The sequence below is a fragment of the Saccostrea cucullata genome, unplaced genomic scaffold (genome assembly GCF_032062105.1).
Source record: "Saccostrea cucullata isolate Sc308-1 unplaced genomic scaffold, CSIRO_AGI_Scuc_v1 ctg3000, whole genome shotgun sequence".
NCBI classification, from domain to species: domain Eukaryota; kingdom Metazoa; phylum Mollusca; class Bivalvia; order Ostreida; family Ostreidae; genus Saccostrea; species Saccostrea cuccullata.
The window spans coordinates 43,919-59,970 of record NW_026934314.1 but is presented as its reverse complement, the minus strand read 5'-3'; the positions used below and the strand labels follow the sequence as shown (position 1 = coordinate 59,970).

The 16,052-nt window shown below is 36.6% G+C and overlaps 1 protein-coding gene and 1 long non-coding RNA gene across 2 annotated transcripts; both read left to right on the top strand.

Annotated features, from left to right (window-relative positions):
- Positions 1 to 2,518: 2,518 nt before the first annotated feature.
- LOC134240455 (uncharacterized) lies at positions 2,519 to 9,014 on the top strand. Its single transcript, XM_062722541.1, has 3 exons — positions 2,519 to 2,522; positions 3,018 to 3,221; positions 8,272 to 9,014. Exons 1-3 carry the CDS (start codon positions 2,519 to 2,521, stop codon positions 9,012 to 9,014), a joined length of 951 nt encoding a protein of 316 aa, XP_062578525.1.
- Positions 9,015 to 12,100: 3,086 nt separating this feature from the next.
- Positions 12,101 to 12,763, top strand: LOC134240457 (uncharacterized). The gene is made up of 2 exons (XR_009986453.1): positions 12,101 to 12,206; positions 12,664 to 12,763. It is a non-coding gene; the product is annotated as an uncharacterized LOC134240457 (long non-coding RNA).
- Positions 12,764 to 16,052: the final 3,289 nt, after the last annotated feature.

Genomic DNA, 16,052 nt, shown 5'->3' with positions numbered 1-16,052 from the left:
AGACGGATGGATATACGGATTGACCGACATACAAACGGAAGACAGATAAACCGATTACTATATGTATCCTCCCATTTTTCTTGGGGGGGGGGGCTACAAAAATTGAAATAAATGTAATAAACCTAAGTTATTCTGGTTTTACTTAATACTGAAACAAATCTTTGTTTCTCATCTCCGTTTCTTTGTGTCTCCTTATAATTAGTGACACGAGGATCAAATCTGGAATTACTATTGCTTTGAAAAAGCTTTTATAAAAACATATTAGCAATGTTTGCTTGTTCAAATAAGTAAATGCAGCAATGCTTCTCCCTAAGGAAGATTTATTAAATTATTCCCAACTACTGACACGCTTGCTACTCTAAATAATTTTCATGACTGGAATGACAATATTATTACATTCTCAGAGTTCTTATTTTAATAAATATATAGGAAAATGTACATAAAGATATTACTTCTACATTCTTTTTTTTTCTTTGAAAATTGGAGACATCTCGTCAACATCCATTACAAGAAGAGGGAGGTCCAACTTCCTATGGATAGTCGCTCGGCCCTACTCACCCTTTTGAGTGTAAAGGCTGACCATCCATCCATAGTAGTTGGATCGCTATACGAAATCCACGCGATTAAGGCGGCCAATGAATTTCGTGGCCAAAGGGCAGATAACACCACCCAGTCTACATTTTTTAAGATAGTTAATCCTCATTGTCTAAAACAAACCATAATTGTTTACAGTCAACTATAACTATATTCACAAGTTTTCTTCATTCAGTTCACCCCTGTGGGGATCCCAGCTAATTTAGTTCTTGCTTATTTTGTTATTTTACAAATTATGAAGTATTTTATTTTCATTAAAATGCACAAAACATGGTCCACTATAATATTACTAAAAACATTTCATCACAAAGAACCTATAAAATACTTGACAGTAAACTCTTGACATTGTGAGGATGACTCAAATACAGAAAAAGAAATTTTGCAGTTTTACCGTTTCCTCATTTGTCAGCCATATTGAATTTTTGGTGTAATTACCTACACATGCCCTACACAAGGTGTACAAAGTACGGGTACAGTGAACACCTAATTAAAGTGTACACTTTTGCACTTGATTATTGAAAAGTGTACACCGGGTGTAAGGTGAAGACAAATCAAGTGCGCGCAGAATCGGCGCGAAACATCCCGGATTCAACAAACTTGGAACGTGGAATTTTAACTTCCGGGGTTAGTTTTGTTTCTCTGAAAACACAAGAATACATGCTGATTTTGTGAACCTTTGTAATGTTTTTTTTTTTTTTAATATCGTTTTGTTTCTTCAGTTATTTTTTTTACTGTGTTAAGTTTGGTTGCACTAAACAGGGCCGTAACTACCATTGAGGCAACGGAGGCAATTGCCTCCTCTAGATTTTCATTTTTTTTTTGGAAATAAGAAACACAAGACAAGTAGCTGGATCAAGATTGATCATTTATTTGTTTGATTATAGCCACCTGAGCAATTTTTCAGCTATCCAGTGAGTGTCACCATTACCTATGCTCAGCGTTCAGGGCCTTTGAGCAGGAAGGGATCTTTATCGTGACACACCTGCTGTGACAGAGGACCTCGATTTTTTCCATCTCATCCGAGGGACTGTCCCATTCAGTTGCTTCTTACAACACGCCATATAAGTGAAATATTCTTGAGCGGGACGTAAAATGGAAATTTATTTGATCATATCTATCCAAAATAGTACATAAATAGGTAATATAATAAAGTGGTAAGCATTCTCAACATCAAGGAAATGGTCCAAAATTGAGCCGTTTGAAGCAATTTTTCTGAATAGGTCCTCAGTGCCCCTTGCTTATCGTAAAAGGCGACTAAATGGGGCAGTACTTCGGATGAGACAGTATAAACCAAGGCCCCGTGTCACAGCAGGTGTGGCACGATAAAGATCCCTCCCTGCTCAAAGGCCGCAAGTGCCGAGCATAGGCCTAAATTTGCAGCCTTTCACCGGCAATGGTGACCTTTCAATATCAGTGAAATATTCTGGAGAGGGTGTTAAACAGTTTACAATCAATCAATGAATCATCCATTTCATACCATCAGATATTTCAAATACCTTTTTCAGATTATGGATACAAGCTTTACTTTGTCAAATGAGGAAGCTGAATTAAGAGACACCTTCTACGATCCTCCAATGTATTCTCTACCTGAAACCGCAGCTGTAGATTTACACTGCAGGCTATCCATTGGGCAAGTGGAAATGGTACATGTATGCATTTTCAATTTGTGAAAACAAAATATCCAACTACAATACACTAGAGAAAACTTGAGGTACTGTGAGCAATGAGCTCGCTAAATTATAACACACACCGCTTGCCGCCTCCCATATGAATATAATGGTAGTATCCGTGTATTGCTATGGGAAAACCATAATGTATGGCAGATCAAAAAGTAAAATAGGTGCACAATGGCAATATGTAATACATATTATGTGAATGCTTCATCAATTTCATTCAGTGGTATGAGAGGAGTTGCAGATAAGAGATGGGTACTCAAAGCATAACAGACGGATGGATAGACGGACTGACCGACGTATAGACAAAAGGACAGATATACCGATTACTATATGTATCCTCCCCTTTTTCAAAGGGGGGGGGGTATAAAAATTTGAAATAAATGTAATAAACTTGAGGTATTCTGGTTTTACTAAACACTGGGTATAATTAAAACAAATCTGTTTTTCTCACTCCAGGTTCTTTGCGTCTCCTTAGTGATTCGAGGATCAAATGTGGACTTGCTATTGTTTTGAAAAAGCTTATATGAAAACATGTTATCAATGTTTGCTTATAAATAAGTAATTGCAGCAATGCTTCTCCCTAAGGAAAATTTATTAAATTATTGCCAACTACTGACACGCTTGCTACTCCAAATAATTTTCCTGACTGGAATGACAATATTATTACATTCTCGGAGTTCTCATTTTAATAAATGTATAGGAAAATGTACATAAAGATATTACTTCTATATTCTTTTTTCTTTGAAGATTCTAGACATCTCGTCAACATCCATTACAAGAAGGGGGAGGTCCAACTTGCTATGGATGGACGCTCGGCCCTACTCATCCTTTGGGGTGTTAAGGCTGACCATCCATCCATAGTAGCTGGATCAGTTTATGAAGTTCATGCAATTAAGGCGGCCAACAAGTTCTGTGACCAAAGAGCAGATAACAAAACCCAGTCTATATTTTGTAAGGTAGTTAATCCTCATTGGACAAACATTTGTACAAATTTTGAGAGGGAAGAAAAGAAAAATTGACGTTTTAGAAATGCAAAAAGCTTTGAATCATCTTACTTTAATTTTCTTACTTTTTTAAGAACAATATCGGGAAACAGCGCTAGCAACAAAATGTAAAATTGAACAAGCAAAAAAAGAATTCAATGCTTATTACAAAAATGTCCACAGTTTGTCCTGGAGTAAAGAAGAATATTTCAAAAGACTGCATTAATTTTAGTGGTTTTGGCCCTAACCCTCACGCCCCAAGGGCCGGACATGGACCCTGAAATTCATAATTTTTCCCCTTCACTCATAAATGCTTTGTCTCAAAATCGGTTGTGCGGTTGCAGAGAAGAGGCAGATAATGTTCAAATATTAACGCACGAAGGACGGAAACGGATAGCAATAGGTCACCTGATTATACCAAGCTTGGAATGAGGCAGTTTATGCAATAGAAGGAATATCACAGTCGACGACAATTTCAGGATTAATATACTTTAGAATGAAAAAAGAACAATTTGAAAGACTTTTGAAATTCTGACAGTTAATTGAAATACAAAAGGATGATTGAATTAAATGATATGGTTTTCATTTCCATTAAATTTTTCGAGGGAGCATCAAGAAAGTGGAGAAACAACTATCTTTGTTTTCACAGTTTTAAAGAAATTCTCATCTTTTTTTAGCATTTTAACACATTGTCAAGGCAAAAAGTGAGACAACACTATAAACTAGATATTGACGAAAGCATATGTAAAGACGAGCGCGTTTTACCAAATGGAGAAACAGAAAAAGGGGGACGAAATTGGAGAGATTAGAGATTTTCACGGAATTTGGGAATACCTTTAACTCCAAATGCGATAGACGCGACATTAGATACCCATATTTAATAAATTTAATAATTAGTCCTTCAGTTTTTACGTCCATTTTGGAAAACCAAATCAGGTTACAAGAACTCGTAGAGAGACATGTACGTGTAGGTACCATTTGCTGCAAATCGATGACACTATATTACCTTTTTCCAACAGTAGATAGTTCGGTAAATATATACTCTCGATCTTTTTAGTCAGTACCTGTAAATGATAATGGAAGGAAACCAAAAATATGTCTTCAGCACACATCGGGGGTTACTTCTTATTTAATTACTGTACATGTACTACCTTAGTTCTATCAAATGGTTCAGTCTTCCTTCAACTCTTGATGGAATGCTCAAATGCATGGATTTTGTCCTATTAAATGAAGCTTACAGGGAATATGGCACCAAAAGGAAGTTGGGGAGCAATTGGGGAACATCTGTAACGGTCCCTGTTACAATTAGCACTGTAGTTATTTTGTATAGCCCCCATTCCAGAATTGCCATCCGTGGGGAGCTTACAACGTAGTATACACGTATGTAACCTAATGTTTCCAAGAATTCCCGACAGCAGAGAGCATAGTGGTATGTCTCTCTTTAATAAGGCGGATAAATGCGTACAGGAATGTATTTAGTCGTACAAAGATGAAAAATGATGGCTTTTTTCAGAGTTCATATCAGTATTAATAAATCTTTATTTCAGATCTGTTCCACTTCTGCACGCTATCGGAAAAAGATACACTTAAAGTGTGAGAGAGCGGATTGCAACTTGTAGAAAATGCAGCTCAAAACAGTATTGTTGGTAGTTTAACTGGTGACTTTGAAAAAAAAATTTACTTTTTTAACACAACATGCAGAGTCAATGAAGACCCAATTAATTATCACAGAAGACATTCATAATCCAGGAGTTTATGCTAAACTGGTGAAAATGACGCCAATCATTGCTAAAATTGAAACAAGTGACAAAATCATGATGAATGACATCCAGCAATAAATAAAAATGAGAAATGTACGTGTCAAGCAAAGTTGAAATTTGAGTCTGTTGTACAGTGCATAGTTTTGTAAAATGAGAAAGTAGTCTGCCTAGTCGTATAAGATTGAGGGGCAATATGAAACCATCTATCCTTCTGTGTTCAATAAACCAGAAGTGAAACAAGAGGCCAACGGGCCTTATAGGTCACCTGAGTATCATGTAACAATTTTCCAACCATTCAATTGGTTCGCGTTGTAAATCAAAAGCCATAAGTTTAAGATTTTGAAAGATGCACTGTTGCTTATCATAACTATACACTTAACTTTCTTAATTTTGTTACTTATAACCCATAGGTAAATGTAGTATATCACTAACAGACACCGGTTGGGTGTATGAAACAGAATTTTATTGTACAGTGTAGCATTCAGACATGACGGTAAAATATGTATAAAGCAAGAGCAGACAAGAAACATATTGACGCAAGCGTCAAAAATCGGCCGCAAACCAATTTATATAACTGTTGAAATTATTTTAGAAACTGAAATTTGCTGGGTTTTGTTTTTAAATTTCTTATATTTTTCTGTTAAAATATCCTCGTGACATGAAAAAAAATGCATGCGACAATGCCGATTTTCTTCATGAATAATGCATGTACAATATTACATGTATAGGCAATATGAACTGTGCATAGTCCTCTGCGTCTCTGCACTCTGTTTGGTACAACTTAACGAACTCTTGTGAGTTTGCTGTTTAAGTAGCTTTTACATAAAACGTACAAAACTAATTGTTTAAACTTAGCTATAGTTTTACCTTAATAAAAACGCAACAAATATATAATATGTGGGGCTCCTCGCTCTCTCTCTTAGAGGATGTTAACCCCCCCCCCCCCCTCGAGCTCCCTCTAGATCCACCACTACATTAACTCACTCGTACCAATTTTCTCTGCACTTCAGTTATATCAGAGTTTGTCAATCAGGATTGGATGAAATATTTACCTCATTATTTATAAAGTTTAATTTTACGATTATTGTGCTTTTTCTAAACATTTAGACAATCTTTGTTTAATATTGACTCGCCAGCGATATGAATATGATGAATGTTGAATATTTTTATTTAAATTGTTAACTCCGCAGAAACGCACAGCGACTTAAAACTTTCATATCATATAACCGACCGCCTCCTGGCGGCCGGTAATAACCCCTAATTTCCATTAATAGATAAGTCATACCATTATTAGATAAGTCGTACAGAAACAAATTTTACAGTACATTACAGTAAACAAGGAACTTCAAAGAATTGTGGTCCCCTGCTTTCAGTGTCTTTGTGGGTGAGATGTCATTTTTATGACATATTGTCTAAAATATGAACGACCGATTATATGTTAAACTCCAAGGTCAAAGTTCTTTGTATCCAATGAAATGTCTTCTCACAAGGATCACATATGTGAAGTATAAAAGCCCTATCCCTTACCATTCAAAAGTTATAGCCAAGGTTAAAGTTTTTTCACAAGTACAGAAATCTCAATGGTCAAAGTTCCCAGATGTGTTTGGCCAATATAGGGGTTTCATTTGAGGACGACTAGAATATAGTGAGCTAACAACATTACCAATTAGTTTAAAATGACTCATTAAATCTTATATTCTAAAGGTGTTTTATTTTAAATGTAGAAGTATTTGTTCAAGACATGTCTCTTTCTTCTTGAAGAAACCTTGACCTCTGCTCTACAACAAACTGTTCAGTGGTAGGGGTTGGAAGTTGAGCCAGATGAGACGAAACTCTTCGTGGATCATCCAGTACCACGGGCTTGTTCATCCCTGATTCATCTGACACTCTTGACAACAGAATCTTCTGCAAAGATTGGATATACGGATTTTTTTTTTTCTCTTTCACATGATGGACTGACTACTAGCTTTTCTGATATCTGAAATGAAAATATTTTGTACATTGTGTATTATAGTTCATATTCTTTTGGCCATTGTTCATATATTGCTAACTGTGTTGCTTCATCTTTCTTTACAAGAACGTTTATATGGTGGTTATGGTCCAAGGCCGCAAGACGATTTCTGCACCTATATGAAGGTGGGTTGTAGGAGTGACGCTTGGATACATATGCATTCACTACCTTTTGGAAATTCTTAAGTTTTGCTGTGCTCCTATAAAGAGCAAGAATATATTAATGGTTTATAAGACATTCTGTACAGTAGTTCTTTAACAATGTAATAAAAATGAACCTACATTAATCGTTTCTGATATAAAATTGACCTGCAGTTAAGATAGTAAGACACATTGTTCTGGAGACGTTTGTCTAAACACAATTTCATGAAGAGCCATATGAGCTTGAAAATCCTTTTCTAACCATCCTTTTGTTTCAGATTACATAAGTATAAAAGTATATTATTATGTTTGAATAAACCTTGGACTCTTATCTTTCATGGTTCGAAAGTCACGGTGAAGGTAAAAGTTTGCAGAAAGGTTATTTGTAGCATATAGGTCGTAGTCAAGGTCATTGGCATTGGTATCATTGGAAAGAGCTTCGCCAATGAAGTACACATACCAACTATGAAGTCTCTATCTTTCAGCAGTCTCGTTTCAAGTCATCATTTCGTAAGATTTATGGTCGATACAATGACCTCGTCAGCAAATACAATTTATCATTGGGTCAAATGCTGACTGACGTCATACCGATTGTTAGTCCATGTAGTGTATTGATATTATGTTAGAGTGTTAAGGGAAGTAACTCTTATTTGTGTTGTGTCACTTGTGTGTAAGAGTTTGTGTGCTAGAGTTATGGTTCGTAGTGTGGGTCAGGTGTCAGTGTGTATCCGGCACGAGTAGTGCGTGCATGGACCGTCAGAGTGGAAGCATGTGGTTATGTACCTGTATACATGAATAAACTGGTAAAACCTTGATTCAATTCGAGTATTCTTCACTGGCGACGAGGAAAACGAAAACTACAAGATGGCTACACTAATAGAACCAACGGAGTTGGTAAATTTGATCCAAATGCTGAACCGTCACAATTAAATCAAGCATGGAAAAGGTGGCACCGAAGTTTTGAGCTTTTCGCTGTTGGAAAAGGGGTGAGTGACGCTAAACAAAAAAAAGCATTACTTTTGCAGTGTGCTGGACCGGAAGTTCAAGACCTTTTTTTTACATTGAATGTTGAACAAGCAGGTGACAATGACAATGTGTATACGTTAGCTGTGAAAACGTTAGATAAACATTTTGAGAATAAAGTTAACGTTCCGTATGAACGATATGTTTTTAGGAAAATTTTGCAAACCGAGAGTGAAACAGTAGTACAGTTTATCACAAAATTACGGCAACAGGCTGTGTATTGTGACTTCACAAATCAGGACGAGCAAATTCGGGATCAAGTGATTGAAAAGTGCAGGTCTCACAAGATAAGAGCCAAGTTGTTAGAGAAAGGAAAAAACTTGACTTTAGAGCAATTGAGGACAATAGCGGCTACATTTGAAATGACTGAAACACAGGCTAGGCATATGGACACTGAAATTGTGGCGTCAGTAAACAGAATTCAGGGACATCGTGAAAAAACTGACACACAGAAGCACAGATTTCAGTACAAGAAGTGTTTTCGTTGTGGACGAGAGGGGCATTTTGCAAAGGACGTATCGTGTCCTGCACGGAATAAGGAATGTCGAAAGTGCGGAAAAGTTGGACATTTTATTAAATGCTGTCAAACAAAGAAACCAGGAAAAAGCAAACCAAGCAAAGGTGGGAAGATACACAAAGTGGACTATTCTGAAGTGGATTCCGACTCAGACGTATACGTGTTCAGTCTGAAAACAGAACATACATCATCAGACAAAGTAAAAGTCAGTCTAGCAGGAAATCCTGTAGAATTTGTCATTGATAGTGGTGCATCAGCTAACATTTTTGATAAAGAACTCTGGGAACATCTCAAGAAGAACCGTATGTAAGTCAGAGAAAAGCGATGAAAAACTGTTTGCGTATAGTTCTACAGAACCGTTTAAACTGTTGGGTAGATTAAGAACGCAAACATCAATTCCGGAAAAGGTAAAAGTGGAGAAGAGGAATTCTATGTGCTAGATGGTAAAGGACCAGCGCTACTAGGAAAAGACACGGCTATGAATTTAGGTGTTCTTAAACTCGGAGTAAACACAGTTCAGCCAACTGACTTTATTCATGACTATTCTGAGTGTTTTCAAGGTATTGGAAAACTAAAAGACTTTAAGTTGAAGTTACATATTGACAAGAATGTGAAGCCAGTAGCTCAAGGGATGTACAGAATTCCGTACAGTTTGCGAGATAAAGTAGGAGAACAGTTGGACGAACTTGAGTCTCAGGATATCATTGAACGAGTTAATGATCCTACACCGTGGGTCAGTCCAGTCATAATTGTACCGAAACCCAATGGTGACATTAGATTGTGCATCGACATGAGGCAAGCCAATGCTGCCATTATTCGTGAACGGCATCCTATTCCAACAGTGGATGACATACTCTACATGGTGAATGGTAGCCAAGTGTTTAGTAAGTTAGACCTTAGAAGTGGATATCATCAAATTGAGCTGGAAGAGTCGTCAAGGGAGATCACTACATTTGTTACGTACAAAGGTCTCTACAGATATAAGAGACTGATGTTTGGTATTTCATCAGCTCCAGAGAAATATCAACAAGTGATTTCACAAGTGTTTCATGACTGTGAGGGAGTACAGAACATTTCTGACGATATAGTAATTTATGGTCGTGACAAAGCAGAACATGATGAGCGACTTCGCAAAGCCTTACAGAGACTCAAAGATAAAGGTCTGACACTAAATCTAAACAAGTGTGAATTTAGGATGAACAAGATAACGTTCATTGGACATGTCTTGTCAAAGAATGGTATAGGACCGACTAGTGAAAGGATCAAGTCGTTACTCAATGCTAAAGAACCAACAAATGGATCCGAAGTGAAAAGTTTCCTCGGACTTGTAAACTTTAGTGCTCGTTACATACCAAATCTTGCTACTGTGGCAGAACCACTCAGGAGATTGACAAAGAAAAATGTGAAGTTTGTCTGGACAGCCGAACAGAAGAAAAGCTTTGACACTATAAAGAGTTGTTTGTCAAATGTGAAAACTTTGGGACATTACAGATTAGATGCAGAAAAAACTCAGTTAGTGACAGATGCTAGCAATGTAGGGCTAGGAGCTAGCTGTCTTACTTCAAGTCAACAAAGGTGAAACACGGGTCATCAGTTATGCCAATTGTACGTTGTACGCAATTATTCAACAATCGAGAAAGAAGCTTTGACAGTCGTATGGGCATGTGAGAAGTTCCATATCTATCTCTACGGGGTGGATTTTGAATTAGTCACAGATCACAAGCCATTAGAAGTGATTTATGGAAGAAAATCCAGACCAAATGCAAGAATTGAACGATGGCTATTAAAACTTATGGCTTACAACTTCAAAGTACGTTATTCACCTGGACATCAGAATATAGATGCGTTATCTTGTTTGGTGGATAAGACACCTGTAGAAAACAGTAATTCAAAAGACACTGAGCAATATGTGAAATTTATTGCAAGGAAGGCAACCCCTCAGGCACTGTCGACTCGAGAAGTAGAAGAAGCTTCAAGGAGAGATGAAGAACTCGTCAGAATCCGAAAATTCATCAAAGAGGGAAAGTGGGAGAAATCATGTGTTGATTATTACCCATTCCGAGATGAACTTTGTTGTATTGGATACGTGGTTTTACGTGGATCCATAATAGTGATTCCAAGAAATCTGAGGAAGCAGTGTGTACAGTTAGCTCACCAGGGTCATCTAGGAATCGTTGGGACGAAACAACAGTTACGTACTAAAGTGTGGTGGCCTGGGATGGACAAGGAAGTGGAGAAGTATGTGAAATCGTGTCACGGATGTCAGATTACCAGTGTGTTTCCGAAACCGGAACCAATCAGTCCTACATTACCAACAGGGCCATGGCAAGAATTAGGTATTGATATTCTTGGACCGTTAACATCTGGACAGTATGTGTTAGTGGTTGTTGATTATTACAGCAGATACTACGAGATTGAAGTTCAAGTGAGAGAATCATTGATTCGCTGGAGGGAATGTTTTGTCGACATGGACTTCCATTACAAATAACTTCTGATAATGGACCCCAGTTCAGATCTAAGTTATTCAAGGATTACTTGACAGATAACTGTATCAAGCACCGAGCAGTTACACCGTTACATCCGTCAGCAAACGGGGAGGTAGAACGACAAAACAGATCGTTGATGAAAAGAATTCGGATAGCACAAGCTGAGTCTAAGAGTTGGAAGACCGAAATCCGCAAATATCTATTTGCATACAGAACGACTCCTCATACTACAACAGGAGTACCACCTGGGGAATTGATGTTCCGTCGGAAGCTGAGAACAAAGCTACCGCAAGTGGAAAATCTACAAGAGAACGACTATGATGAGGGAGTGCGCGATAAGGATGCGTATTCTAAATACAGGAACAAGCTTTATATCGACGAGAAACGTGGTGCAGTGGATTGTGATTTAGAGCTAGGAGATTCGGTCCTCTTGAAGAAAACAGTCAAGGACAAAATGGATACGCCGTATCATTCTGAGCCGTATCAACTTGTACAGAAAACGGGAAACAGTTGTGTCGTAAAATCGCCGGAGGGAGTGTTAATGAAGCGAAATAGTGAATTCGTGAAAAAATATCAGGAACCGGAAAGTGTGTCCGATATTCCAGAGAATCCGAGTGATCTTAGTGAACCGAGTGTTGAGTCTAGTGCTAATAGTGATGATGTTCTGTCTTCTGCTCCAGTAACTCCGAGCGTTAGAAGGTCTTCCCGTATAAGGAAACTACCGCAACGTCTTAAGGACTTCGAACTGTGAAATATTTCCGTGTGAATGTTATTGACTGAAAGTTTTCTATATCTGAGACTGTAAATTGCAAATGTTTTCTAATAATATGTTGGACAGTAATTTTTTTTCAGTAATTCATTTATTTTGAGAAGTGTAAAAGTTTATTCTTAGAAAAGGGGATATTGTAGTGTATTGATATTATGTTACAGTGTTAAGGGAAGTAACTCTAATTTGTGTTGTGTCACTTGTGTGTAAGAGTTTGTGTGCTAGAGTTATGGTTCGTAGTGTGGGTCAGGTGGACACAGACTACCAATTATTTCGCTATACATTCCTTTATAACATAAAAAATATTTTTAAAAATTACACCGGCTCAACTTACCTGAAACTTGGCACAGAGTAAGACCATTTCAAGTCCAAAAATTTACCAAGTTCTCAGGAACATTCATAGTCTGCAAGTCTTTTTATGGCCTCGCAAATAACCCCTACCCTGCTTTTTTCACTTTCTCTTCGAGGAAAGGGTAAATATGGGCCTCTTTACACCCTTCCTACTACGCACTTAAAAGCAAAATTTCCCATTGTTATCATTTTTATAATTTTTTTCAGACCATCTCCTTTCCATTTATGCCCAAAAATAACCCCATTCTACTCCATAAAAACCCCAAAGAATTTTTAAGAAAAAAAACCTCTATTTTTAAACTGGAACTACTTGAGTGGTCAATGAAATAGGGGTAAAATTAGTAGTCTGTAACCAGGTGTCAGTGTGTATCCGGCATGAGTAGTGCGTGCATGGACCGTCAGAGTGGAAGCATGTGGTTATGTACCTGTATACATGAATAAACTGGTAAAACCTTGATTCAATTCGAGAATTTTTCAGTCCATTATTTATACACTGAATTGACGACGGATTTTTTCCCGTTATTTTCTGATCATGACAACGACGACACGGCGGGTGTGACCGGTCGGCTGGTGATGCTCACTCCTTCATTGCACCCGATCCCACCTATGATGTTTCGGAGGTCCGTGTTTGCTCTGCTCATATTTTGTATAACGTTTTGTATATCGTTTAATGGACTTTGAGATTGAATACTGTTCGTTATCTCCATATTCCTCTTCCATGGTTCTAAAGTTATGGCGAAGGTTCCAAGTTTGCAGACAAACAGACAGGCGGAACAATCACACTATCCGTCCACATTAAAATAATGAACATCAGCATAAAGAATCTTAAACACCTAGGTAGGTTTATTATAATAGGTCACACTATTTGACAATAATATAATATTGTACGACTTACTATAATGCTCGTTAACAAGCGATTGTTAGTTCGGTGTGCATTCTATAATGAAAATTGCGCTTCATTAATTCTAACAATTATATTGTTCCGTTGTTGAAATAATAATTTCTGATTAAATTTCAGAATTTACGAAGTCCAAAATAAAACATTACATTTTCACATGTTTTTAATATATATCATGGTAATGCACCAGCTTACCTCCATGATCATTTTGTTTTAAATAATAATATCACAAGAAGTGCAACAAATCAGAATTTTATTATACCAATGATAAAAGGGAAAGAGTCTTCATGTTTTTTCTTGATGCTATCAAAGATTGGAATACATTGCCACTGGAGATTAAAGAGGTGAAACCAAACAAAGTTTTAAGAAAGCTGTAAAATCTTTTTTTTATCTACAAATGCTAGTATTACTACATAAAAAGCTTGCCTAATTTTATCATTTATTTATTATTTTAGTATCATAAGCATTTTGTGATAATTATCAAGACAAAATATGCTACTGTAAACATGTCATTTTTTCAAAGCATTATGCTATACCCGTAAAAGTACCTGCTTAACTTCCAATGTTTATTGAATTTTGTTGTTTTTTGTTTACTAACATGGCTGTTATTTGAGGACCCCATTGGAAATAAGCTTTTTTAGTAAGGCTTTTATGGGCTATCCTTAGGCAATATCTATTAACTGTGTCATGCAATGTATTTAATAACAATTACATATATATGTTAATTTATAAAATTGGATCTTCCTTAATTAGCATAGTGCTGAGATAATGTGTGTGTATTTTTCTAGTAGTATTATGCTAGTCTGTAATGTTTTAATTTGTGAATCATGACATTCTGTGATTATTGAATGCCGTATTATACTTGCGCTGCGTATATGTGAGAATGTGGTGTGTAAGACTTTGTGTGAATGAGGTTGTTATTATTTTTAGACACAGGACAGACGGTCACATGACTTTATCCCATTCACTGAATTCCCGCTTTCACGCACTAACATCGGGCACTCTGAGCCTAGCCGTTGAATTGGTTAGATGTGTACTCTACAATATCATTATACAGATAGTAATATTTGTGAATTCCTGTGTGTATCCCGGTAAGAAATCTATTCTAAAGTAAAGTCTATTATGTTTTAATTATCTGTCTAAATGTCTGTCTATGTGTCGTCTATATGTTGTGTGTAATTGTAATATTTCAGGTTTTTGACGTCTTATTTCAACATTAATAAATATAATACTGAACCTGAACCAGATTGTCATTTCTGATGTTTTACCACTGGCTACATATTTTTACCTGAATAAAATGAAATGAAATGAAAACACAAAATTTCCGGAAGTGAGAGTGAAATACAAAAAAAATTACAAACGTCTCATCTTTGACAACTCTACTTCTATCACATTGCGGCCACCATCAATCGCTGATGACACTGTCACTTCTGTGCGCATGCCAATTTTAAAATATGTTTTGATGGTGGTGCTAATTTTTCTGATGTTTCTAATCCCACTAGTCCATTTTGAATATTAAAACATCCCCACTGAGAACTATCTGAACCTCATACGCACTTCTTTATTAAGTACTGGGTTGAAATCAGAATTATAAAATCTTCTTGGTCAAATTTTCTCCTTCGCCTGTACCACATCAAAACTAACTTCTCCCAATACTCATTCCAAAATCATTAATTTATAATGCATATATTTATTCATTTATTCTGTTCAACAATCAATAACAGGTTTCAGTATTTAAATACAAACAGCTAAATTACATTTAACACATAATTATACATCCGTATATAAACTGTGATAACATTTTATGAACATGTAATAACATGCATGTACATCAGTTGAAGGCGGGTGACAATGCAGACATATCCCCGTGTGTTTTAGAAAATAGTTCTATATCCCCCCTATCACTTGTGATTTTGGCAATATTACCCGCCACTCTACTAGCATCTATCAAAAGATTTTGATCAACTGTAATAGTGTGCCGAACTTTCTATTGACCACCCTACATGGTGCATGAGTTCCCTATGACACTTAACCGCACTCGAAAGACATTGTAATAGCGAAACCTCCCCTTAAACTGTGTGGGGTTTCACCCTCATATATTCCTAACGTAACTAAATAGCATTTCAATCTTTCGTACATTGCATTATATTTCCTTTCTGATAAAGGAGGTTTGCGATTTGCACGACAGTGACTTAGGAAAATATTTTGGCGGACTATCTGAATCAAAAGATCTCCCTTTGTTATTCCCTTTCAACGAGCGCATAAAAGACTGCGCGTCAATTCCTGCGTCCACGCAATACTGTACCGTCTTAGACATATTATCAGATATTTTCCCAGTAATATTCAACCATTCATTTGAACAATTATAAATTTCTCCCGACACAAAAGTATCTGGATTTCGGACAACCAAATTATTAATATCTATTTTATCGTCATACAACTTAAACTGTTCATTTACGTTGAATGCAGGTTTGGGATCACTTTCTTTCAGTGTTATCCACGTAGGATGTTCTCTTTTTTCCAATACACTTCTCTCCGGATCGAATGGCTCACATCTTTCCCATTCCGGGACTTCAATCTCAAAATCCTGTTAGGAATAAAGAAACATTTTCAAATAAAGCATCTCTACGAAATAACGCTGAATATTGGATCTAAACCTGCAATCCACGTGAGCGAGATCACTAGGGCTTCAGATTTCCAAGAGGTCAGGTTAAAGGATAAAAACAGTAAATTTAAATTTTACGAAGTTTTATTTCTTTATCATTCCAAAAACAGTAAGATAAGATTTATTAATACCAATTTTGGACCCATCAGGGCATAAAGGTAAAGAGAAATATATCCAAAAAG